The 26558-nt window shown below is 38.5% G+C and overlaps 1 protein-coding gene across 1 annotated transcript in view; it reads left to right on the top strand.

Moving 5' to 3' along the window:
* LOC117432294 (basement membrane-specific heparan sulfate proteoglycan core protein) overlaps positions 1-26558 on the top strand; it is a 196923-nt gene that overhangs the window by 112536 nt on the left and 57829 nt on the right. Inside the window, exons 34-48 of the mRNA XM_059002103.1 lie at positions 1155-1247; positions 2272-2355; positions 3244-3474; positions 4697-4810; positions 5374-5501; positions 6414-6497; positions 6952-7007; positions 7851-8015; positions 8981-9091; positions 9659-9759; positions 10596-10776; positions 18938-18997; positions 24581-24703; positions 25654-25806; positions 25895-26037. Of these exons, the coding sequence (XP_058858086.1) occupies positions 1155-1247; positions 2272-2355; positions 3244-3474; positions 4697-4810; positions 5374-5501; positions 6414-6497; positions 6952-7007; positions 7851-8015; positions 8981-9091; positions 9659-9759; positions 10596-10776; positions 18938-18997; positions 24581-24703; positions 25654-25806; positions 25895-26037 (1827 nt within the window). The remainder of the gene's footprint in view (positions 1-1154; positions 1248-2271; positions 2356-3243; positions 3475-4696; positions 4811-5373; positions 5502-6413; positions 6498-6951; positions 7008-7850; positions 8016-8980; positions 9092-9658; positions 9760-10595; positions 10777-18937; positions 18998-24580; positions 24704-25653; positions 25807-25894; positions 26038-26558) is intronic.

Raw genomic sequence — 26558 nt, 5'->3', positions numbered from 1 at the left:
TATTCAGGTTTTTGTATTCCTACCTGGTTGTCTGTTCCTCAACAGCCAACATTTGAACTTCTGCATTGCATTAACCACCTCTTCGCAACTCTTGGTTAATCTTACAATATACCACATTGTTCAATCCAGGTCCATCTCTGAAATTAGATATTTTGCAGTTTTGACTTAAAGAAATAGGTGCAGTTGTGATTTTTCTATCCATGTGTCCCTCCAATTTTTCAAACAATGTTTTTGGTCTCAACAAGTATGTATTTGCTCATAAATTTGACAATGGATAACTTTTCATCTAAATAAGTTTTTGTTGAACGTCCCAGGTTTGTTGTTGAAATTGTTTTGGATAGATAATGCCGCTAAAGCTGAGGGAAGCCTGGATCCACAACACTGTGATGTGAGACCTAGTTTGAGGCAACTTTTATGTACTGTATCAAACCCCAAGTCTCCCCTGGTGTGCATGCAGTGGCCTGAAACCAAGTTCCAAGCCACAAAGTGGCTTTGTGTTCCCTCAGCTTAATTCCCTCTGGGTTGTAACAGTGTTCCTTGCTAATATTTTAAAGTACATGGTACAGTGTGTGTAAACAAGAATTATATCATGTTGTATTTGAATAAGGATAAAACGTGCTTGTGGGAACTGAAATATCTGCCACAAATATATACCGGAATTCACATTCAAAGATGTTGGTGGGAATATAAACATTGATGAATAAACGCAGAAAGACTTGAGCTTGTACAGCAATCCATGTGCTATCTTGGGTGTCACCATTGCAGACACATTTCTGGAGCTAAAATAAACACTTGTCCAAACCAGACAGTCCAAAAATAAGATTTGACGTAAAATTATTAAAGATGGAACAAAACCCAATACAAGAATACCGTCTTTAAGTAATGGGTCCTTCTCTTTATCCATCTACTGTTGGAAGGTAGTGTACAGGCAATCACTGGATGCATTATGAATTTCTTATCTAAGTGTTGTCCAAATTGGTAAATTAAATCATGCTGTATGCTACCAGCTCTTCAAACCAGTTTAGCCAAACCTAATAAACAACACAATGCTTTTTTCATTTTCCAGCCTGGCGTTCTCCAGTATTGAATACCTCCTTGGTCCTTTTCCACAGCTAGAAGACTCTATCTGAACTTTCTGTACTCATGTCTTCTAGATTGGATCCTACGGTGGCCGCCTCCGATACACTCTCTCCTACAACGCTGGGGTCAGGGGATCTCCAGTCCCGGATGCCGATGTGCAGATCATTGTGAGTATGGCTGGACCCCTCTTTGTGATTATTCAGTTATTTTCTCTATCAAGATAGGGGACCCAAAAACTGCAGGTGCCTACACATTCTTTCATGCTTCTATACTAATCAGTAAACCCCAGGAAGGTAAGACACTGTGGGCAAGCAGCCAAAAAATCCACAAGACGGCCTGTTAATTCAGCTGTTGTTTTTGATGCTTGCTAATGTAGTGCTCATGAATCGAAGGACACTTGCTAGTCACAGCTGCTTCTGTGAGTGAGCGCACCTCAATCCTGACCTGAACTCTCCCCTCCATCCAGTTGGTCCCCCTCTCTGCAATAGTGACAAATTGTATGGTGGTTTTGTGATGTAGACTCCAACTAGGTTGATACTCCTCAAACTCATTTCATTATTGATTCAAACTCAGGTCTCCAAAGGTGAAAGGCTTTTGAATTAACCAGCCGTGCACCACCTACCTCCAGTAATAATAGATTTCTGTTGTGCCTGCTGTTTACAGAAAAGCTGTACTGGACACACCTGTAAAACATGGTATAGCCACTGAATGTTTCAGACCGTGAAGGTGCAAGTGTCCAGTACATAGACATGTACAAAAATAAATAATAAAGTGGGAATTGTTAAAGCCACTGTAAAGCTCTTTTTGCAAAAGACAGTGTGTGTTGGGTCATGTTCCTGCTGCAGACCGTAGCTTTGGAATTTCCTTCCTAAAGCCTTTCAAGATTGTGATTTTCTTTGTGGAGTTCAAATCTAGACAAGCATTCTTGTTTAGTCTGGCATAATACTGCCAGACACAGCACTTTGTAAAGCCCTGTGCTTTTGTATAGTTTTGCCATATATAATTTTTGCTGTCTATTATGCATCACCTTGAGGTGAACATACAAGGCTCTAATAGAGAGCAATTATAACTTTAAATAGCTAATATGAGTAAGCGTCCTTATCCCGGCTCTGTGGCTATACAGTATGCTGAGCTATGAAAGCTGTAGTTGTGTGTGGGATGTCTAACCCTTGTGCTGGATTTGTTTTCTAGGGTAATGACATCACTCTGGTGTCCTACCACCCTGAACAGCTGAGGCCCCGGGAGAGGAAGACCTTTGAAGTCATTTTCAGTGAGGTAACCGGCAACAGCATTTATCTAAATTTGACAATGTGACACACTCTGTGTACAAATATATATCCTGCACCTTGATATTTAAAACTTTACATTTGCAATGTGACTGTTGCTGAAGAACGGATATACCAAAAAATAGTACCCAGAAAAAATAAATGCATATATGTGGTGAAACTTGCCTCTTAATATGGAAGTCATATCCTTGTGCTGTATTCAAATAACATGCTCCCCCTTAAAAACCCAAATTGTCATTTACCTTGAATACCCCATTCCCACCACAAGTTTCTCATTCAAATTGAGCTCTGTACCAAGAAAAAGTACTAACCCTTCTTTTTATTATACATTATGTATGAAAAATCCTTGCTGCATCTTATCCTGTGTATAGATGTCAAAGTACTTTGAGAGTAGTTCATGACTACACTCTTTGTGAGATTTCATGAGATGACATCGCTTGTGACTGCAGAAAGCACCTTATTTTAACACATGTGGCTACCTTAACCTGTCCTCCTGCAAAGAAATATCACTTACAAAAAATGTGGCATTTCTTATATGCACTGGGAGAAGAGTATTGCAGGGGGATAGGGAAACTTAGAAAGAAGGCAACTATGACAGCGCTATAAAGAACACAGGAGCGCTTTTTAACTTGACACCAGGATGTGAAGAGTGAAACAGAAATTGCACAGTCAATCTAAACAAGAAGATGCATCAGCAATAATCACTCTGATATCATGCCTATACCAAATTCCGCTTGATCACCGCCACCCTGATACGTACAACCCTGCTTTGTCACGGGCCTTTCTGAATTGAATCTGAATGAATAATAATCTGAGGAACCCCAGTGATTGAGGGAAGGTTGCAGCTCTAACGCTCCCCTCTTTCTTTTGAGAGCAGCAATACTGGAAGCGTCCGGACGGAATGCAGGCGACCCGTGAACACCTGATGATGGTCCTGGCTGACCTGGATGAGATCCTGGTCCGAGCCTCCTACTCCACTGACATGCTCTCCACCAGCATCTCGGGGGTCAGCATGGAGGTGGCCGTGCCCACTCCCACCAGCTTGCCCCAGGCCCTGGAAGTGGAGCAGTGTGGCTGCCCGCCTGGCTACCAGGGGCTGTCCTGCCAGGTGAGACACCACCAAATTTTAAGGTTAAAGGAGTGCTAGCCTATTATTGGCTTTATTAACAATATTATTACCCTTTAATTGAGTATCTTTGGTTCTGTTTTTTTTTCACTTTAATTCAGTTGATATTTCAGATACAACGGCATAGATAAACTGCAACATCCTGGTACTTGTACTGTAGATCACATGGTCTGATTGCAGCCAGGCCACTTGAGTGAGTTTCCTGACATACGAAGTGTACCAGGAAGCAGCAGCATCTTTTTTATTCTGATGTTAGTCACTGGTTCTGTAACGCTGTTTAGCCTTCCAGGGAACTGTTTCCTGTTATCAGGGGAATGTTGATAATGTTGGTGGGAGTTTTAATCTGCAGTCACTAGAGTCGGGATAACCCACCACCCCTGCCCTGTCCACAGTTTAACAAACCTCCCTCGGGGCTACAAATCGTAGCTTTCCATTTAGACTTGAAACAGCTGTTTGGACATGCAGAGAATGAACAGCTTATTCATTAGTCGTGCATCAGTACATCTAACCGTGGGAAACTCGTACTGTCTCTCTTTTGCAGTGCATTTTAAAACAATTTAAATGATGTGTAGTGCTAGGTTTTGGACAACAGTATTCGACAGAGGCTACTCTATGCAGAACCCCACACTTACAAACCTACCAGAAACAGGTGGTTCTGGCTACAGTAAATGGCATAAAGATTAAACACTAGGCTATTCTGTCTTGTTTTTTGGTTTCCTTTGTATTATTATTTCTCAGAATGTGTAGACCTTTTATGAAAACAGTACACATACAATATATATTTAATTCACGTTTTTAAAGAGACTTCAAGAAAACCTCAAGCAAATATTCACTTCAAAACTTAGTCAAGTGAGAGTTACTTGTTGGATAACTGATCAAGCAAGAACATCCCTTAGCCAGTCCCAATGCATCATAAAAACTACAGTATACATTAAATACTTCAACAGTAGGAATATAGTACTGAAGAACAATAACTAGGAAATAAGAAACAGCATTGCAAGTAGAAGACTTCAATTAGGTGGTTTATAAGAACCCACCTGAAACCATAGATAGTTTCCTATGTGCAGCCTGTAAAACAAAATATCAACAGCAGTACACTAAGGAAATGTGTTCTGCTAATGAGAGTTAAGAATATGGGTTCAAAACGCTAGTGTTTGTACAGAACCCAAGGTACCTGCTGTTTTAATACTTGGTTTGCCTGTAGGATTGTGCTCCGGGCTACACCAGGACTGGAGGAGGCCTGTACCTGGGACACTGTGAGCTCTGTGATTGCAATGGACACTCTGACTCCTGCCACCCAGAGACCGGTGTTTGTACGGTAGGGAGCTAGCTTGGGTTTCTACTGCTGCTACTGGTGTGTTCGGGGTCTTGTATCATTTCTGGTTTTCCAATGCTGTTGTCAAGCTTTGTTATGCCACAAGATTTCAAATTTCTTAGATTTTTTTTGTAGTGAAAAACACTTCATAGAATCACTGATTTAATTTATTCCAGTCGTGTATTGTAATCAAGAATTACATTGTGTGCTGTTCTTCAATACAAACCCTACAGCTTTATTGAATCAACTGCTTTGTGTGATGAAGGTATACAGTCCTGATCAAAAGGTTTTCACTGTGTTCTCCAATGGGTTCACAACAAAAGGGATGCGATGTGCTGTTCCCAGTGGGTGTCATTGTATGCTATTTAGGTCAACGTCTGCTAATATGCCTAGTCAAGCAGAATTATATTAATGCATTCTGTAAGTGGATAGTTAGCTTCCATGCCATAGCTTTGTAATGCCATCCAATTAAATCCCAAACCTTTCAGTGTTTAAATGTAAAGAGTTCTTTGCTTGGAACCATTGTGTGTTTTTTTTTAAGTAAGTATCTCTGTCTCTGGTAACAGAGCTGTCTGCACAACACATTTGGGCAGATGTGTGAACAGTGCGCTTCTGGTTTCTATGGCGACCCGACAGCCGGGACTCCAGAGGACTGCCAGCGTTGTGCGTGCCCGCTGCCGGATCCAGAGAGCCAGTAAGTACTTCAATCATGCCGCCATCACTGAGGCTGCGGTCAGGCACAGTCCCAGCTTCCCCTCACAGTGCTATGAGCTCCTTTCAGGGTGCTTTTTAATGAGCCAAAAATGAATTCAACTCACCTCAGTAAATATTACAAGATAGTCTTATGTTTTAGGATTGTATTTTTTTCATGGTATAAAATGGCTTATTTCAGCCATTTCACTGTCTAAAAATAGGTAATTCAAGATATTTCACGATTTAAACATAATATTTATTAAAGCAGAAAAATAGTGTTGTCACATTCAAAATTGATAATTTTGTCTAGTTATTATACAACACATGTTCCTAAATATTTAAATGCTTACCTGAAAAACAGTAAATGCTAAATTGTAGAATATTTTGTTTATCTCCACCTTTTAATACATTCTACAGTATTTTCACCATCAGTGAATTATCAAACAGAATAAAAATATAAATAAATGTAAAAACAACAACAGATGTGAAATGTCCCCTTGTATTGGCAGAGTGATCGTTCTTCATTAGAAATGTTTCCCATCTTTGATGCAGCTGGTGTCTGTTTCATTGAAGACGTTTTAAAGAAACCGTGCAGCTCTATACAGTCGTCTGGTTAACTATCAGAATAATTAAATTGACATGTTGTCTTTATTTCCTTAAAGCTTGCATGCTCTGTACTATGTGACTGAATGCAGATAGATCTCAAGCAAATCTGTCTGTTTGCAACCAAGTCTGAGGAATCTTGTGCTCTTAAAAGACAACAGCAAGCTTTTACTAGGGGAGAGCTGGAGTACTCGGGTGAACCCTAAATGAATGAAAGGTCTGGTTATAAAGACAAGGTCCCTGAAGCGGTGTTGTTTATAGCCAGTGTTTTAGTTTGATTCACGCCACATGTCTTTTCTGTCTTTGCTAGGTTCTCCCCTACCTGTGAGAGTCAGGGGTCTGGGTACAGATGCACTGCCTGTCAGCCTGGCTACACTGGGCAGTACTGTGAACGGTAGGGCTTGTTGCAAATTGCAGTGAATCGTTTTCAGATTAATAGGTGCCTAGTTTTAGGGTGATAACCCCCAAATGTAAAATTCTCCTGTATTTGGTATTACAATAAGGTCTTTAACTGTGGAACACACCTTTTTATTACATGTCTTTCTGGACAGACGAGGCTGGTGTTAGATATGACTGCTATTAGGCTTCTCTCCTATATCCCAGCCACACTGATGACTGTTTCAGCTGTGTCAGGAGTAAATTTGAAAGTCATCGCATTATGTAGCTGAGCAATGGCAACATGTTGCACAAATAAGAAAATTGTAAGGCTTTAATATAAAACTTTACTCTTAAAATGGAAGTTATTTTATTGAGGTATTTTGTTCGCTCCTCAAAAATAAGTATTGAAAATGCAGGGCAACAACTATACTATACTATGCTAAACTATATGATGTTCTTGTCCTCTCCAGATGCGCTACTGGGTACGTGGGTAAACCTCTCGAAGGGACAAAGTGTCGCCCATTCAGTAAGTTCTGCTTGAACATTTGTTTTAAGTTTCTTTTAGTAATTCTTGATAATGTTACAACATGTTATTGAACATGGTATTCATGTTAATGACACCACAGGAGAGTATCCCTTTATACAATGTTATCCTTAGCAGGGGATATCTTTATCCAGAGCTCCCAGGGACCCCACTGTCATTCCAGCTGAGCTCTCAGTTACTTAACTAAACCCTTACTTGAACTAATAATTTTCTTAATTCGACCGTGTTTAATTGTTTTCAGTTCCTAAAAAGTTGCAGATTTCAAGTTACTTATAAAATGTTATAGTTAACTTGAAATCTGCAACTTTAAGAGCTGAGAACAATTAAAAAGGTCAAATTTAAGCAAATGATCACTTCAAAGTAACTGAGAGCTCAGTTGGAATGAAAACCAGAAGACACTGGGGTCCCGAGGACCGGGTTTGGGAAGCCCTGTGTTAATCAATAATGGAATTGGAGATTTCTGTTCAGCCCTCTGATTTAGGTGTGTTGTGTGAGTTGCAATGCTAGGAGTATCCATACTTTAATATTGGTCCTACATATAGTGTCAACCTATAGCCAAGTATGTAATGCCCATTTTGATGTTGACACATGGACGTTCAATCAATTTTGCCTGCTTGTTAAATGCAAAAACTCCCTGTCAACTTAAAGCTTGAAGAGTCTACTTTGTAGTCTGCAGGAGAGGACAGACATGTACAGTGTGTGTTCTGGTTTTGCTTTCAAGTATTTATTTTGGTGTGCATTTTTAGGTTACTGCATATAGTCACATTAGAGTTGAAAGGTTTTTATAGGAGGTACAATACAGGTAAATGTATTGGTTTCCTTTAGACCCCTCGCCCCTGGAAGTCCAGGTGTATCCGGAGAGGACAGTCGTCTCCCAAGACAGTGATGTCACCCTGCGATGCCAGGTCACTGGAACTCCGCCCCATTACTTCTATTGGACGAGAACAGATGGGCGTGCCTTGCCAAGCAGCGCTCACACACAGCGAGACGGTAAAGATGCAAACACTGCTACAAAACAGATCAGCAACTAGCTCAAGTGGACCACGTTCTAGGGGGGTGTTTTCTGTACTTTGAATGCAAAAGAGTAGCTCTGGCGCTCCTGCCCCACATGCTGGTGAGAATTGCCCATTTTGGTGACCTTTTGGTCTAATTTTTCTCCATTTTGGGGGATGATCTAGACAAATAGCGTCACCACATAAGGGTGGGTAACCTGAGAGTTTACCAGTAGTGTTGGGGTGCTGCATCATTATTTGTTCTCTATTTAAATCAGTTGCTTTAATGAAAGTTGTATTTAAAAATATATTTATTTTCAGGTATTGATTTCTTTATTAGGTAATCATATATATCAGTATGTATATATCATTCCTAACAAAAAAACTCATACAGTAGTGTGCAAATGTATTCGAACACTCCATTGATTCTGTTTTGATTTTGTTGTGCATATGAAATCAAACCACTGGAACTGAAAATCTTGGTTAATTGTCAGAATAGGGACATTAGTGATAGTATGATTTAATTGATGACTTTAAGTTGGCCACACATGCAATTCATTTAAAATAGTAAGAGAAAAGGAATATGTAGCCACAAATGGTAAGATGCATGAGACTTTTTAGAAGTTGTTTAAGATGCCTAATTAAAGCACAAAGTGGTCTGACGTTTTCACACCTGTGTCTATTGTTTCTATATCACTGATTTACTGACTGAAAAGTGAAATTCTCTCCCCCAGTGGTTTTCATGCAGGTAGGTACGTAAATGACTAATCTTGAGGTGCTCTAATCATTTGCACACTGCTGTATATTCCTATTCTGAAGTAAAAGCCACGTTTCTTATACCCTAGTTTTATCTGAGGATATAATTAGACAACATTGACTACTGTAAGCATAAGCTTGCAGGTTCCTTCTAGGTCAGTCTAGAAGCAGACCCATCTCCTGATCAGTGCCTTTCTCTTTCCCCAGGTAAAGAGCTGCATTTCTCCCGTATTCAGCCTAATGATGCCGGGGTCTACGTCTGTACCTGTAGGGATCTGCGCAATGCCAACACCAGCCGAGCTGAGATCATAGTGACTGGTGAGTTTTACAGCTGTAGCAATGCTGTCATGTCTTCTACTTTGTTCATAGGTTCAAGCCTCTGATGGTTTAAATGCTACTAAAGGCAATATCTTCGTGGCACGTCGCATAGATATTTGTAAAGGAAGATTTTTCACAGACAGTACTCTGAGTAACTTGACTAGAGGGAATGGATGGTCCGGTGAAGTTGATTTTTTTGGATAATTGACCCACACCCTCAAAGTGGGTTCCAATAAATAAACTTGTACTCATAAAACTGTATTCATATCTGTATAGAGCAATGTTGGTAACTTGTGTGTAATCCCTAAAGCCCAGGAAAAACTGTGAGGCAACTATTTCATGGAACTTGTGACTGCTTTAAGCAGTTTTGCCTATGTGAATAGTTCAGCACACAACGTTTGAACAGTCTTGATTGGAGCTGTTTTGCTTTAAAATGAGTTGCTTATATAGTTACCAGGGAAAGATGTCTGAAAGTTGCCAGGTGTTGCTTTTTTCACAATATCGAGAGAAGAGCCGTGAACAGCCAGATACTTTGTAATATTGATGGTTCTCATCTCTTTTGAACAGCTGCTCCCTCCAAAGCCATTGAAGTGACAGTAGAGGAACCCAAAGAGCAGAGTGTGAGCCCTGGGTCTACTGTCAGCTTCATCTGCACTGCTCGGAGCAAGGTGGGTATTCGGAGGACCAGGGCTGGCACGTGGGCCACAGCATATCCACAGGGCTCTGAAACATAGTGCCTGCCAGGTTCAGGGGAAGTGTTTGTGAATCTGGTTATGTTGGGTTCAATATATATTTTTGGTAGGAAGAAAAAAAAAGGATTCACAAAGGATTAAAAACACTGGCGGCCAGAGTATAGTGGAAGTGCCAGAATATACTACGATGCTACTGAAGATTACATTTTGTTTTGGGTTTGATTACTGAGTGGTTAATCATATACGTTTCTTAATTGGTTATTATCCTGCTAGGTGCCCCCCCTATTGTTTTCTATTTTTTCTGCTTGGATTATTATTTACCAGTTTTCCAGCAAGAATGTGGGTCTGCTTCTGAAAAGACTCCTAAAAGCTGAGGTGAAGTTGTTTGAAAAATAACCATTAGGGCTGTGGAGCTGTGTTTTCTCGAATTGATTTTCTCTAGAGATTTTCACAATTCATAGTTGCACAGGGGGCAGAACTTATAGTTGCACACCACGAGCAGCCATTTCTAAAAGCACGTCAGAAATTCAGCTTTTAGGAGGCTTTTCAGAAGCAGACCATTAGTTAGTAAGCTTGGTAAATAATGATCTTAGCAAAAACTGAAATACAGAATGATACGAAACACTCACAATAAAAGGATATTGAACGGGTATGAAATTATTCCAAAAAATGTAAATGATATTCAAAGTAAATCTAAACAAGACACCAGGTGGTGTTGGAGTTATTCCAATCCCATAACGAGTTTTAATATCTTGGGATTGGTGTGGGGTTTGACAAGTGTATCCAGTATTAACGTGTGTCCTTTTCAACAGTCTCCAGCTTATACTCTGGTCTGGACCCGACAGAACAATGGCAAGCTTCCGGACCGGGCTATGGACTTCAACGGCATCTTGACCATCCACAATGTACAGCCAGAGGATGCAGGCCTCTATGTGTGCACAGGCTCCAACATGTTTGACATGGACGAGGGCACTGCACTCCTCTATGTAGCAGGTTCGTGATTGCACCATTCAGTACCCATCAAGCTCTACTCCCCACGGTGCATGGCTTTTGGTGTGTTACACTATCCCTGCTCCCCTTTTACCCGCTGCCTTTTGCATTGGCCAGACGTTAACACCGCCGCTTTGAGCATGAGCATTTACACATATCCCCCCCTTTCGGCTTATAAAAGAAAATCTACATCCCCCCCCAGTTTTTTGGTTTTGTTTTGTTTTGTTTTTGTTTTTTATGATTGGCTACCTGACTTTTGTGAACTTTACTTTTGCATGTCCTAAAAATATCATATTTTTGTTTTAAGGTTTTGGGCTTTTCTGACATGAGCTTTGATACTAAGATGGCATGCAGCCATACTGTAACCAAAAAAGACTTCTTAACTTGTCCTGCCAGCAAGAGGAATTTTGATCAGATTACTTTCTTTCTGTAAGTTTTTTTTACAGTAGACTTCTGCAGTAGTTGTGTTCATTGGTTGTGTTTCTAATGCTGTCAGTTGGATTAAGGTGAAGGTTTGGGTGAGTTGCATGCCAGTACCACAGCCTTTAATCGCATACCTTTTTTAATACATTTTCTTTCCTCTTATTGGCACTAGCAACACTGGGCCCTATTCATAAAACTGTAATGTTTTTTAAGGACTATTAGAAACCTTAAGTTAAACAGGTCTTAGAGAAGGTGAGAGTACTATTCTTTAAGGTTAGGGTTGTGGCGAGTGTCTGACAAAGGAAGTCACAACATCATGAAAACAAATCTGCATATACCAATTTAATATTGATATAAGTGGACCAAAACTCATTGATGATGATGTTGCTGATGACAGTAAGAGGTAAGGAAAGGGATTTTAAACCCCTGCATAGTTTTCCTTTGAGAGACAGCTTTTTGAAGCAGAAGCAAATGCAAGTCAGTAAGGAGAACAAGCCTACTAGATATGATATTCTTTTTGTGTGTACTACTGAATAGCTTGGGCTTCCAAAATCAAACTAAATAGAAGTGTGTTTCACTGGAAGTTGCTGTGCCAAGTCATAAGCTACTGATGCCAGTGTACAAAATAAATCATTTTACTTTGTTTGGGGACCAAATCAGTTTCACTAATAATACAAACAAGAGTTCAAGATCCAGCCATTTTGAATCCCATGTTAAAATAGCCTGCAGTAGTTTGAGTTATAGATATTTTAATATATTTAGAAGGGCATAAACAAAACATATTTTAACTATTTTAGTTGAGATTGCGGTTTCTGCATTTTTAAGCTGGGTAAAAACTACTAAAGCATATTACTATTTGAAGTGGCATACAAAATATCCCTCCGGTGATATAGAAATAACTGTTTAAATATTAGTTTGGTAGGTAGGGTGCTTTTATACTTGTAAATGAGTTAAGAAATTGAGTTTCTTTTTTATGTATTCTGTAAGGGCTATTCTGGAAACTTGGTGCTAAAATGAATAGACGATCAAACTATACAATTAATAATAATAAATAATAATAATAATAATAATAATAATAATGTAAGTAATAGCTGAATGTCGTCTTCAGCTTGGTGCTGCTTGTCTGGGTATCTGCCACTGATAGAAGCTCATGGAATTGAGTTCATTATTATTTAATTACCTTCTTTTATAAAGCATGCATTTTCAAAACAAACAAGCCATAATGTTACCGAGTATGTTTAAGAGCTGCTTGATATGGGCATGGGTAGTTCTCTTAATGTATTCTATGTGTTGCTTAGATGTACTATGTTTGTCATCACATCTTGGTAACTTTTAGCTTGAAGCATATCTGACACCTCTTCTTGGACTCATGTCTACATGCTTAGCTGGTACACCAGAGTGGACTGTTTACTTGCCCCTGTGCATCACTCTGCCCCTTGTGGATGTAAGAAATATTACATTTTGCTCCAGGTCTTTTAATCGTAGCGCCAGCATGGTATTTCTTATGTTGTGTATCAGGGGGAAAAGGCTAAGGGACTCCGAGAGCTCTAATGAGGCCACCGGGGGGGGGGGGGGGGGGGGCTTCTTAGTCACCAGGATGTGATGTCTGAAACACACAATTCTACAAAGTGACTCTAGACAAGAAGAGAATTACACACGCTTCTCAGATTTTCAGACCCATGCTAAGTTCTTCTTTGAGAGAGTATGAGGTTCAGACTTGGGTTTTGTGTTATAATTTATTTTAATTGAATTCATGGATCCCTCATGTAGGTGCCATTCGTTACCCATGGTTGTGTAGATACTGTGATTACAGTGGAAGGCCCTGGGTTAAAGTAACTATGCGTTTTGTTGTGAAATTTGTGTGTTTTTTTTGTTTTTTTTTAAAGGAAAATAACAAAGACAGACCTATTTCTGGTATCTTTGTGTTCCTTCCGAGTGAGAGCTAGTTTAAAAAACAAAAACAAAACGTATTCTGGCTTTTTCAGCAGCACCAAACAATGAAACGGGACCTGCCATTTTCAGCATGAGCTGGTCAGCAGTATTGCAGTGCATTTGTGCTGTATTAACTGGTGGTGGTCTGGGACTAGTTTGGTTCTATTCTTTCTTTCATTTCTTTACTATCAGGGTGTTGGTATTTGGACTGTATTTGTGTCTGTAAACACCCCCCCACCCCACCCCCCTCTGTCATGTTGGAGATGTTTGCAGCACCCTGGGAAGTAGCGATTGATGAGGTGTATCTGAGTTTATTAAATGGTGCTATCAGCCTTCGGTTTACATAGGAAAATCTGTCATTCAAGACACTTTAGAACTGTATACCACTGCTTCTGTTTGAAAGGCATGATGGCCAAGGCATTAAAACCTATTCTCTTATTAGCCTTACATCATCCGCTATTGTCGGGCTGAACATATTTAATAGTTGTTTTTTTTTTTAATTAGGGATGTGTTTCAAGCATTACACTTTTTGTATACTTTTAACTGCTGCTTAAAGCTACCACAACTCCACTTCCTTGGTCTGGCAGCCAGCAAGTGAGAGGTTACCAGGAAGTTGCAGTTTAAAATGGTGTGATTCTTGGGAAATCACAAATTAAAGGTGAATTCAAGCAAAAAAACAAGATCTTCAACAAAAAGAGTATCAGTAATGTTGTTCTAATGCTAATAAGAGAAAGGACTATTGTTTATTTTAACGCTTTGGTTATCGATCCATTAGGGCGATAATGAAGATAATACAATGTGATGATCCAAGTGGAGGTTCCAACTATGCATAATCACACAGAGGAATTCCTACTATTCTGTTATATAGTAAACTTTAGTTTGTATTTTTTTTTTCAGCAATTTGTTTTGCCCATTGTACAGCACCTGTTGATTTCAAACTACTACTGTATGAATAGCTGAACACCACTAAACAGTTGTATCAAATATTGTATTCATGAAAAAATGATGATTATGGTGTCAAAATGATACATGTGTCTATAGACAGGCACTACTTGAAATGTATTTGTTTACGACTGTAAGTCACCCTGGATAAGAGCATCTGCTAAGAAATAAATAATAACTACTGGACACTGGGAAATATATATTTTAAATATTTACCTTATTCCAACGTGTAATACAGTAATGTTTAATATATTGGTATTTCCACAGTACACACAGTCTAACATGCTCTATAATAACAATAAAGTAATTGACCTGCATTATATATGCACAATTGACCATCGTTTGAGGTGAAGAAATTGGAATTTGTGTTCAAAGCGAACTGTTGAGCTTGACAGCTTGACATACCTTTTTTTACCTCAGCGTCCTGTGGGAAATAAATATATTAACTAACATGTATCAAATCAAATTGCTTGGGTGTGATCTTTGTGCTAAAAATCTGAGCCAAACAATATTAGCTAAGGAGCCAGCACCCCAGATTTGAGTAACCGGCTGCAGCAGCTTTAGGCAGGCACAGTTGGAAAGAGCACACTGAAAAGATAACCCCCCACGCATTGCCTGTGCTTATGGTGTCTTGTACAATGTGCTTTGTAAACTGTTGTCCAATATTGGATACAACCAAAGTCTAGGTACTGAACATTTTACAGTGCTGTCTTTGTAACGAATTATGTGAGTGATAGAAACACAAGGTGTAGAATGTATCTCCTTGCAAGTTTGTTATATTGCAAGACTACTGAACTGTATGCTATTATATTAGTATTGATTTTATTTATCTTTTAAACACACAGCTATTTTTTTGTTTTTTTTGTAATTATTAAATTGTTTACCTGTATGCAAAAGCTTGATCTGGTTTGAAGCCTTGGCATTTATTTACGCTGATAAAAAAAAACAGCCAGAATTCCAGTAAAGTGTACCATAAAAAAAGAAAGAGATGCAACAGTATCTCAAACATTTTTTAATCTTTTCTAAACTTTTATATATAAAATAAATAAAATGTAGTTGGCTGGGTGAAAGTGAACCCTGTATACATCTCCTCAGAAGTCTCCAAAAGAATTGTTCTATTTTATTTGATCACTTTTTATATCACCAGACTGTAAACAACTTTGCTATGTTGCAGTTTTATTTATTTTTTTAATCTGAGAGGAAACAAATTATACACCAGAAAATAAAATAGAATGGACCTTCATCACAAAACTTAAGGACTGTTTTAAAGAATTTTTTTTTTCTAAACATTCTCTTTCATTAATAACAATTGAATGAACTTCGAACTCCTCTAAAAACAGTTAAACGGTTTAATAAAGGCAAACTTGATTCAGGTAATCAAAATTGGCTTTAAGAAAACAGTCCTGAAAAACAAAATTGTTAATAGGGTCTAATATTTTAACAACGAGTAACGTTGTTCGGAACTTTTAAGGAACAAACGAATATTATAGATAAAAACAACTCCACCTGCACATAAACATTTCAAACCTGATCAGATGTATTCTCCAGAACATTGGCCCTGCCTGCGGGTGAACGTTTGCAGCTCATCTGCAGTGGCGCTCTTACCCACTCGCTACAGTCAAATCGCAGACACCTTGGCTCCCATTTGGAGATCTAACTCCTTGCCTCTCTTGGGCACAGAGAATACCAGTGTTTGATGGTTGTGATGTGATAAATTCTGACAAACATTTTGGTGCTAAAGTTTTTTTTTTTTCTGAAGGAAATGTGTATAGTTTAGGACAGTGATAAGCATGTTTGATTGTGTGTCATGGCGTTTACAAGTGCCTTGTAGTAACTCTTCTGCATAGCTACTGTATTTGCACACTTGTGAGTCATTTAAAGACTTGAAACTGCATATTAGATTGACTGGCAAACACTGGCTTTCAAGACCTCAAAAGTTTCTTCAGGTGTAAGTGGAAAATGTTTTTTAATGTAATAATCAGTATTCGCTCTTGAAATCTATTCTCACTATTACCTTGGTTAAACACAGAAACAATACTTTTTAAGCAATGCTTTTGACTCTGTTATCCTGTAGTTGCTGAACTTGTTCCTCAGTCAGACAAAGAAAGATCAAACTTGTCACTTTGAAATATAACAATCCGTTATAAACACCAATAGAATTTTAGAAGCACAATGAATTACTGTTATTGTAACCTTTTTTCTGCCAGTTTGATGCACAGATTAGTTTGTGTAACATTAATAAGCCTTTTAAAAAATAAAAATAGTGTTGTTTTATTTTGTACAGAAGTAAAGCTTTTGCATATATATATATATATATATATATATATATATATATATATATATATATATATATATATATATACTAACCTGCATGCGAGTGTGGCTGCCATTTTATTTGTTCCTGTTGTCCTTTTCTATGTTTCTTTACAACACTGAAAAGTTGATATCAGTGTGTGTCTGTGTGTTTTTGTTTTATTGTTCAATTGCAGGATACACCCAAGTTTAAAGTACCTTTCTAATGCCATGACACCCTGCAGTTCCTTGGGCCAGTTTCCTTATAATGATATGCTGTGTTATAGGTCCTAAGACATGTATATACAGTTCAAAGTGTATTCAGTCATCTGCTTTTTCAGTAAACCACAGAGAATTAATATAAGAGCCAGCGATATATGTTCAGTCCATTTGGTGAGCGTGTAATTTAGGTTTTAATATATTGAACTTGGAGAAGCAACAGTGGCTGTAGTTCACTAGCCGTTTGTGGCAACACTTCTTTCAAGGCAAGTGTAATTAATATGCACTCCCCACCCTCCAAAAAATATTTCACAACCTCCGTGCCAGATATTTGTGCCTCGCAGTCTCAGTAGGTTATTTATTTATTTGTAAATCCTTAAGTCTAAGTTGAACTAGTTCTTGCTCTTGGAGTGTACTTTAATAATAATAATAATAATCAGATTTAAAGCTATTGAACAATTATATTGGTGTTGCCATTAATATTTCAAATACAGCATATTTATGAAAAGTATGTGGAAATGGTTCAACAAAAAAACTTGAGGTAATGTTGTAATATGAAAGGTATTTGGGGTAAGTTTGTATTGAACATGTTTGGTTCTGCATACACATCACACTGGTACAGTACCTGCATTATTGTTACTATGTATGGTATGCTCAATTAAAATATCTAAAAGAGCATTTTATAGATATATGGGGAGGGGGGGCTAGCTTCAGAGTCACTGAAACTGGAATGGTTCAAACATACCAATGTATGAATGCAATGTTTTAACTGTCGTTTTCTTTGATATGTGGTACTACAAGTACCAGAATGCATTGTGAAGCTATATGGTCGTCCTGTGTGGCCTTAAATGAAAGGGTTATAGAGCCGCATTCATGTGGAGGGACTGCCGGGGCTGATAGACACACGCTATGTTTCCATCAAATAACATTCCATCAATGCAGCACATTTCTACCCCGACTGGGCACTTCATTCTATGTCAGTCGCCTAGAATTTTAGGATTGAGACATTTAAATTTTTTTGTTAAATGAACTTAATTTTTATATTTTATTTAACATCATGCAGTCAAAGAAAATATCGCAAAAATCTACTGGAAGCCATAATAATAGTACTATTTCATGTTGAATTTCTAAATGTCACATTTTTCAATTTGTGTTTATTGTTCATTAGGTATATGGAAAACTACAAAGCTGTATGTAATTCAATATGTTAACATGACATTATTCAGCAGGTTTCATTTGACTTTATGAAGCAAAGTTAGTTAATTATATAGGGTGATGCAAAACTTTTTGAAGGAGAACCGGACAGAGCAGTTAATTCAACTTAAACACACACATCCCTGGATTCCTCTAGCTGTCTTCTACGAAAATCCAAAATGTTTATGCCAAAATCGGGGTTTTTCTGCAACATAAAAAAAAAACTTGCAGACGAGTCCATTCAGAACAGTTAATTGAACTTTAAATAAGACGTATCCTATGATTATTTAAGTAGAATTAATTGCTCTATCCGGAGGCTATCAAATACTGGACTGCCATTCTGTCTGCTTTGTTATGTATTACTATTATTATTATTTACATATGAGGGGTGCAGAGACCGTAACGCTTCATTATCTTACATTACTTGAGTTGTTTCCTGTTTGTATCTGCCGGCTCAGTCTGTTTTAGATATTCTTGATACACAGAGCTGTTCTTTTAGCACCAGCAAATGGAGCTTGGGAAAGTGGTTTGGTCTGCAACCATTAACATGTATTTAAAAAAATGTTTCACTAAAGGCACAGGAGTCTTTACTGAATGAGGCCATAGAGTGTCAATGTGGGTTTCTCTGATTGTGATGGAATAGCGGGTTTGATTTAATTAAGACATTGAATAGAATGGTATGTTTTTATACAGCAGTGACCATAATCTCCACCAGCTCACCACCAATTCAGCCTGCTACACTAGGTAGGTTTAAAGAGTCCCAGTGAAGTGCAGTCATGTTCATCACTGGGAAATAGAAGGCATGAGTACTGTAGGGGCCCAAATAACACAATTAAGATCATGTAACAGGTGCTCAACACAATCAACTAAATAACCATGAAGCATAAATAAAAACACTGAAATCTGTTCCAAAGCAGATTCAGCCAAAAAAACACACACTTTTATGTTTGATTCCAGAAATAGCATAAACGAAGTGGTGTGTTTTTGTCCTGTCTAACCATTTTTTTCCTGAGACTTGGAGTCAGTGCCAGCTAATCTTAATGGCATTTGTCCCTGTTCCATCAATGGCTATTGCTGATGCCAGTGCTACTTGATGCATTGGCTTTGATCTAAAAATAAAAATCTGTTCAGTTTTAATTGTAAAACATTCCCTTATTCACAGCTGCCTCACAGACACGGATGTTTTACCAAGCCTATGAAATGTTAGAAGGGCATAGAGCGCGTAAGTTAGCATGGCATGATGAAGATCTACATTCTTCTGAAGCATGGCCTTCAATATTCTTCTGTTTTTCCTCTTCATCTTTGAATGATTCACCAGCATGCGTTTTCCTAGGTTTTAATGCTAATGCACAGCAACAGTGGCATTTATTTGGTTCCTGATTTTGGCTCATAAGCAAGACCAAGTGTGGCTTCACAATTAAAACATCCATTGCCTGCGATTTAAGTAGATCTCACTGCTCCCTTCATTGCTGTTGACAATTGTCCTTTTTCTCTTAAAGTACGACGCTATAGCCCTCTCCACCATGTTCATACACAGGTTCCCTCCCATTCTCTCTGTACCATTTTAACTGGAAAGGGTTCCCTTTGCCAGCAAAGAAAGCATGGGGACACGAACAAGTGCGGACCAACATGGAGGGGAAGGCTGATCTAAAATGCCTTTAGAAATGTTTGAAAGTAAATTTGTTTTAGAAAAGTTCAACTGTACATGATTAGGGGAGCAGTGGGGTGCTTTGAAGACCCACATAGAAATATTGTGTCTCGATATTACAGAATACTAAAAAAGTTTATGTAAAACAGTAGTTATTAATTTGGTGATACCTACTGCCAAAGTGAACAAAAGAACTGTTTAAATCGCTACACGTTGAAAGTGATTACATTGTGGATGAGATCCGGTGCCTACATGATCTGCTGTCCCATTCAAACCAGGCTGTACATTAGCATTAAGAAGTCCTTTTCATGGCTCATCTGCCTCATCTGTTTGACGCTGCATTTTTCACTGACCGTGCAGACAGCATGCATGAGCACACATGCAGATTCTCCTTTGTTGTGTGGATATTAGGTATGTGGCAAGCCAATGTTCAGTAGCGACATAGAGCTTGATTTTAAAGTGAATACTCAAGAGCCAGACGCATTTATTAAAAGGGTTTTATTAGAAGTGTTAAATCGTGGCTATATTTTAAATCTCTAATTTACAGGTTAAATGGTCTTTTCGCTGTTTAGCTTTCCTTCCGTTTTAGTGTTTTTAAAGGTAGATGTTCTGTCTGAAAGTTCCGCAGTCATGGAGCTGCTTTTTGGTAAAGACCAATGTTTTACGGCCTCATTTGAGCCTACTCGATTATAAACCGCATCCGCACAGCCCCACAACACAGTCTGCATGACAAATAGATGTAACTAGGCTGCTAATGTTTAACCCAAGTTAGGCTTTCTTTTGAGAAATTCAGTGCGGACATGGCTTTAGATATCCATCACTTAAAAGCTTTTTAAATCCTGTAAACTGGAAAATGGTATTACATCAGAAAGAAGGCATTGCTAAATGTTTCTCTTCTGGCAGGTAACCTGCAGAGGCTACTTATAATTGTGTGCAATGTAATCATCTACAATAATAATGAAAATCCTTTATATAACTCAATTATTGAATTAGTGAGATGCTGCTTTCATGGACACCAAAATCGATTTTATATTTGATAATTTAATAACTTACCCCTGTACGGTGTATACTGAATCTAGCACTGTAATGTGTTGACTTGCCATATAAAATCACACAACAAAGGGAATCTTGTACTGCCATAAACGCAACATTGGCTTGTAAGACTCAAGGACAGAAAAAACTAGCGTTTGGATTTGCAATCATTGATGTACTTGCTTTGATCACCCATAGTGCTTGAAACATCATTCTGTATGAGTTCACTACGTGTATATTTTTTATTTTATCTACTGTAGCGTTATGTGCTGGGTGGATCATAATGACTGCAGTCCTGTGCAGAGAAATGCCACCCAGTAGAATAAGGCACATTTGTTGGTGGTGTTCTTTAGAAGGAGATTGTAGAATTGCTTTCTCTGATTCCACCTTCTTTGGTCCACAACCACAGCATTTGCCTGCCTTAAGGCAATGCAGAACGCTAGTGTGTTTAATACACAGGGTGAACTGTAAACAACGTACCACAGGAAAAAAATAAAATGAGTCTCTCCTGTTTTGTTTCAGGTGTAGACAGTCGTAGCGTACAGGTACACATACAGTGTGGACTTTGTGTTGTATAAAAGTCATCGTCAAAATGCTCATAGTGAGGCCAAGTGAGAGCCATTCGTCAGCACTGTGTGTACTCGTCTGCCATGACTGTCTGCTTGCAATGTGTTTTCTTTTTTTGTTTTTCTATGTTACATTGCTTCACCCTGTACAGTAGTGTGCACATGTATTAAAACACCCCATTGCTTCTGTTTTGAATTGTTGTGCATATTAAAATCTGAAAAATGTAAAAATAGGCAAGCTAGCGATTTGTCTAATTTAATTGAAGACTTTAATAGGCCACACATGCAATTCATTTAAAACAGTAAGAGAAAAGGAACACATAGCCGCACATGTTAAAATGCATGAGACTTTTAGAAATTGTTGTGGTGTAACATTTTCACACACAAATGCCTATTGTTTCTATATCACTGATTACTGACTGATTGAAATTGTCATACCCAGGGGTTTTCATGCAGGTAGGTATATAAAGAATCTTGAGGTGTTCTCATACATTTGCACACTGCTGTATACAAGAAATGTTTTACGTACTGTTTCATTGTCAGTCGTTCATTTAAATGATTACTTTGCTTTGACTGGAATACGATGCCATCCATTCAAATTTGCTCAACGCTATCTCTGAGTAGTTGATCATTATTTGTAAATCGATGTAATTGCATTCTAGACAAGCTTGGTTTAAGATGGGTGACCCCATGTGTCTTATGGTTTTCATTCCAACCGAGCTCTCTGTTACTTAACCAAACCCTTAATTGAACCAATAATTTGCTTAATTAGACCTATTTAATTGTTCTCCTAAAAAGTGGCAGAGTTCGAGTTACTTATAAAATGTTATATAAATCTGCAACTGTTTTAAGAGCTGAAAAGAAGTTAAGTAATTGAGAGCTCAGTTGGAATGAAAACCAGAAGACTCATGGGGTCCCCTGGACCAGGGTTGGGAAGACCCACCTTAGACCATGTGAAAGTAGCATTCAAATTTCCACTGCAGGTCTTTGTTTCAACCATGACCTTAATTATTACGTTACTAACTCCCGACAAGGTCCTAAAGACCCTAAACCTTTCATTATACCTGCTCATGCTGGAATGGATCCACACTCCAGCACAAGTTGTCTACCCCTAGATACATTTTGAGACATTCCATAGATCGAAACAGTAGTGGAAATACTGCCATCAAAATAGGATTCCTATTTTTTAGTATTTTTACAGACCAAAATGAACTGGAGACTAACAGGCATTGATTGACAATGTCCCTAACCCTGACCCCTTAATTAATGGTTTAATTAATGGTGGTATTGAAATATGCCAGCATTTATACCGCACTGTCTTTTATGTTTTCAAAGGGAGGTCCTGGGTACTTTTGTTGCAGCACTCTTAGAAGGAAAAAGTTTCTTTCTCTTTACTTCTGCAGGTCCCTTTTTAGCAAGACACAGTCCAGTTTTTTAACTATAAATCTAGTATTCCAGGTTATAATAATCAAATCATTTCCCATTTATTTTTAAATAATTCAAGAGAACAATATTTAAACTGGGTAAATAGCGCTTGTTCAAAGACTATGAGAATATAGATTTAGGGTCTTCCTGAGAAAGCCCACAGTTATTTAGACTTAATTTGAACCCTGATAATTAAGTGTACCCCAATATCTTGTAAAACAAACCTGCACACCGCTAATTAAATAGCTAAATGGGTTGCAAAATTACAGGGAACAAATCCCATTGTAACTATTGAACATGACAGTGTATAGGATATTTTTACTATAATCATTAAAATGCAATATCAGAGCAATATTTATAATGAATTTCCTTTATTTTATTGATTTTATAAATTCCACATTTGTGCTTATGTCTTCTGAACATCCTCCTAAAATGATCTTTAAACAATGTGGAGCGATTTCCTTTTTTTCCTAATACAGGACTACCTTCTGATACAGTATATGGTGATGTATGAGAATGTGAAGTCGAAGCTTTTCTTGCATAACTATTAAAGGGTTACCAAGTTATGCTAATACTTTGGCACCATGCTACATGTTACCGCTAAATGTATTCCTTCCATTTGTGACTTTTTTGCACTTCAAACAATTCCAAGAAAAATGTTCCCATTGTGTTAGTAATGAATTTGGACAAGTGTCTTGTTAATCAGAGAGCTTCGGTTTTATTCAAAATGTTCATCATAATACAGGAGCTTAGAGGCTGTCTCCCTTTGTGAACTCACTCCTTTCAGGTCTCAGTTCAAAATGCTGCCAAGCTGGCATTGAAAGTGCTGGAGCAGCTTTTTGGCATTGCTGCCCTGACAGTCCTCTTTTTTATTGTCTACACAGAGAGATTCAGAGCTAGCTGCAGTGGCCATGTGCCATGTACAGCAGGATGAACAGATACAGTTGGTTTAGCACTGACTAATGCAGGAGGACCGAACTTTAGAAGCAAATTAAACCTCTATAGAATTAACTTTTCCCTTCTTTCAAGCTGTTGCAATAAGAATACCCCAATCGTCACACACAGACAAAACTACAGACCAACTGGGGATGTGGGCTGGGTTCAGGAATTTACAGACCATGTGTCATTTGCCATAAGATGTTGTTGCAACTGCAGATATGGGTGCCTGAAAATGACAGCTTCACACATAATCTTGACTGGGCGTAGTTACGTCTGCTTTGCGGTCTGAAGATTCAGTTATTGGTGATTTTGAAGACCTGCTCTGGTCTATCACTATCATCCTAAAATACACTAGCACCCTAATTCAGGCTGCCCTGTGTCCGCTTTGAAAGAATCTGCCGAACAGCTGTTTAGTAGCAGCAAGACCACACAGGAACATGTTTGGGACTATTTCATGATGAAATTCTGCACAGGAAAACCTGCATCTCTCTTTACTGTAAAAATGTTTCTTTTTCAGTTGGCACTTTTTCCCTCGAGATAGCTTCATAGTAAGAACTGGCCTTATACCATACAGTAGTTACATTTACATTCCAGAATGCCATTCACTACAGAAAGGTACCGCCTAGGGCAGAACTGAAAGGTAGTTAGGTTTTTCCATTTCAGGTAAGTGTTATGATAACAAGCTTGTCTAGACAAGCTTAAGGAAAAGAACTAACATGAAGGTAAGGCACTTTTAATTGTAGGGTTTAAAATGATTATTTTAACCTGTTTGACTTTGTGTTTCTCTATCAAAGGGTTTCTCCTAACAGTCAGTGGTTGACACAATCCATGGGGATTCGCTGGTACTGTAAACTGCTCTAAAAAAATCCAGCTGTGGCTTATCCTGGCAGGGTATAGAGTGATCAACCCCAAAGTCAAGTAGACCAACGTTTTAGCCAGTGTCTTTATCAGTAAAACAACAGGAGGTCAGTAACAACTCGTACAGCTTCTTATTGCTTCTTATTACTGCCATCCACTGATAACTCAAGCCTGGCGATGAAGGACGAATAAACCCTCTGGTAGAGTTAACCTCCAACCGCTCACTTTTTATTGAATGTGTAAAAATAATTGGAAGTGTTTCGTTGTTCATGGAGGCTCCTGTGTTGGTGTTTCTCCTGTGCTTGGTTTTGCTGACCTGAGCTCTGCCTTGCTACAGCTGTCGCAGGGGTCCAGCCCGTTGCGACCATCACCCCCCCAGTCCTGACCGTCCAGCAGGGCCAGCGCGCAGAGTTCCGCTGTACAGTCACTGGAAACCCTCCTCCTGCAATCGAGTGGTTTGGTAAGTGGCCAGCTGATGTTTCAAACAGACTCGGCTTTATAAAAGAATACATCTCTCATTCTGCACTATTCAAAAGTGGGGCACGTGATTACATTTTTAAAATCATTTTTATAATTTAGCCCTTTTTTTATGGAGCGCTGGGAAGGGAAACAGGCTCAGAAAAAGCATGAAATAGACACCTGCAGTAACTTTGGTATTGGAGGTAGTGTGATAATCAGAGCTGCAGCAGGAAGTTAAAGTTTCTTGGGTTTGATTTATTAGAACAACCTATTGCTTCTGCTGTTTTGATTTGTTGTGCATATGAAATTAAACCACTGGAACTGAAAATCTGGGGAAATTGTCAAAATAGACAAATTAGTGATTGTTTCATTTAATTGATGACTTTAATAGGCCACACATGCAATGTGAAATAGTAAAAGAAAAGGAACACATAGCCACAAATGGTAAAATGCATGAGACTTTATAGAAGTTGTTTTAAGGTGCCTAATTAAATCACAAAATGGTCTGATAATTTCACACGAGTGCCTATTGTTTTTACTGTATATCACTGATTACTAACTGAAAATTGAAATTCTCGAGGTTTTAAATGCAGGTAGGTATATAAAGGATATAAATGACAAATCTTAAGGTGTTGCAATACATTTGCACACTGCTGTGTCATCACTGTTAAGGATTTGTAAAAATTCCAGAGCATCGTGTCTTGTGTGTAAATTTCATCCCATGCATAAAATCTACAGCATAGTTCTGAAGTTTAAAAAACACCATTTTATACTAGTTTTGAGTTCAGTCTTTATTTGTGATTTCTGATAAGTTATACATTGTGTGTCGGGTGTCTCTCATTACAACAGGAATCATTTTGCTTGGTGATCAAACAGCACAAGATGACGTGCCTTATAATAATAAGAGACAAACAATGTAACAACTTCTACAATGTATTTCATGTTAAACAGGAGGCCAGGGCAACAGGATCTCTCCCAATGCAATAATCCAAGGAGGTGTCCTTCAGATCCCCACAGTAGAGCGCTCAGACGAGGCAGAGTACATCTGCAGAGCACTCAACATCCACGGAGAGCACTCGGCCAGGGCTGTACTATACGTGCACAGTAGGTTTGCTTATGGAAGTTGTAGGCCAATGTATATCCCCCTGAGGAGTGTGCTATTATTCCCTAATCTCTCTGCTGTGTTTCCTAGGTGCCAGTTTACCCCACGTCCAGGTGAGCCCCCAGCGCATAGAGGTCAGCGAGGGGGAGCCAGTGAGACTGTACTGCCGGGCCGGAGGAACCCCCAGCCCAGCTCTGACCTGGAAGAAGCTGGATGGAGAGCTGCCCCAACAGGTAACAAAAGAAATAGAGCCCCTGGGATGCGATGTCATTCAAGTAGGCCTGTCGTTGCTAAGTAGCTCAAAGATATAGCAGTGATATTGGGCTCGCTTACTGGAAAGTCAATTGAGACATGACCACATGCCATTCATAATTGTATGCTTGTCTACAGCAGTTTTCTGTGGCAATGTGCTTGAAACTAAGAAAGCTTAAAAATCTCAGCTCAATTTTCCATAGTACCAGTGCACATGCAATTCTATAGAAAAGAGCTGCAGGCAGGAATCAAATTCTTCATTTCTATCAAGGGCATATAACTATCAATTGAAATTAATATTACAGTTTAAAAATAAACAAATTAAATAAATAATAACACTTATCCGTTAGTATTCATCTCCTAAAATTGTTGTTTCTTTCCATCTCTGGACTGAATGTCTTAAGGTTTTGCTACAGTTCATAGTTTGCTCTATTTTTTAAGTGAAAGAAATCCATGGCATTTTTTTATTTCACTTAAAGCAGTTTTATTAATTTCAAATTAT

The sequence above is a fragment of the Acipenser ruthenus genome, chromosome 27 (genome assembly GCF_902713425.1).
Source record: "Acipenser ruthenus chromosome 27, fAciRut3.2 maternal haplotype, whole genome shotgun sequence".
Lineage (NCBI taxonomy): Eukaryota > Metazoa > Chordata > Actinopteri > Acipenseriformes > Acipenseridae > Acipenser > Acipenser ruthenus.
The sequence above is the reverse complement of the archived record's forward strand: the minus strand, read 5'-3'. Positions and strand labels throughout refer to the sequence as shown.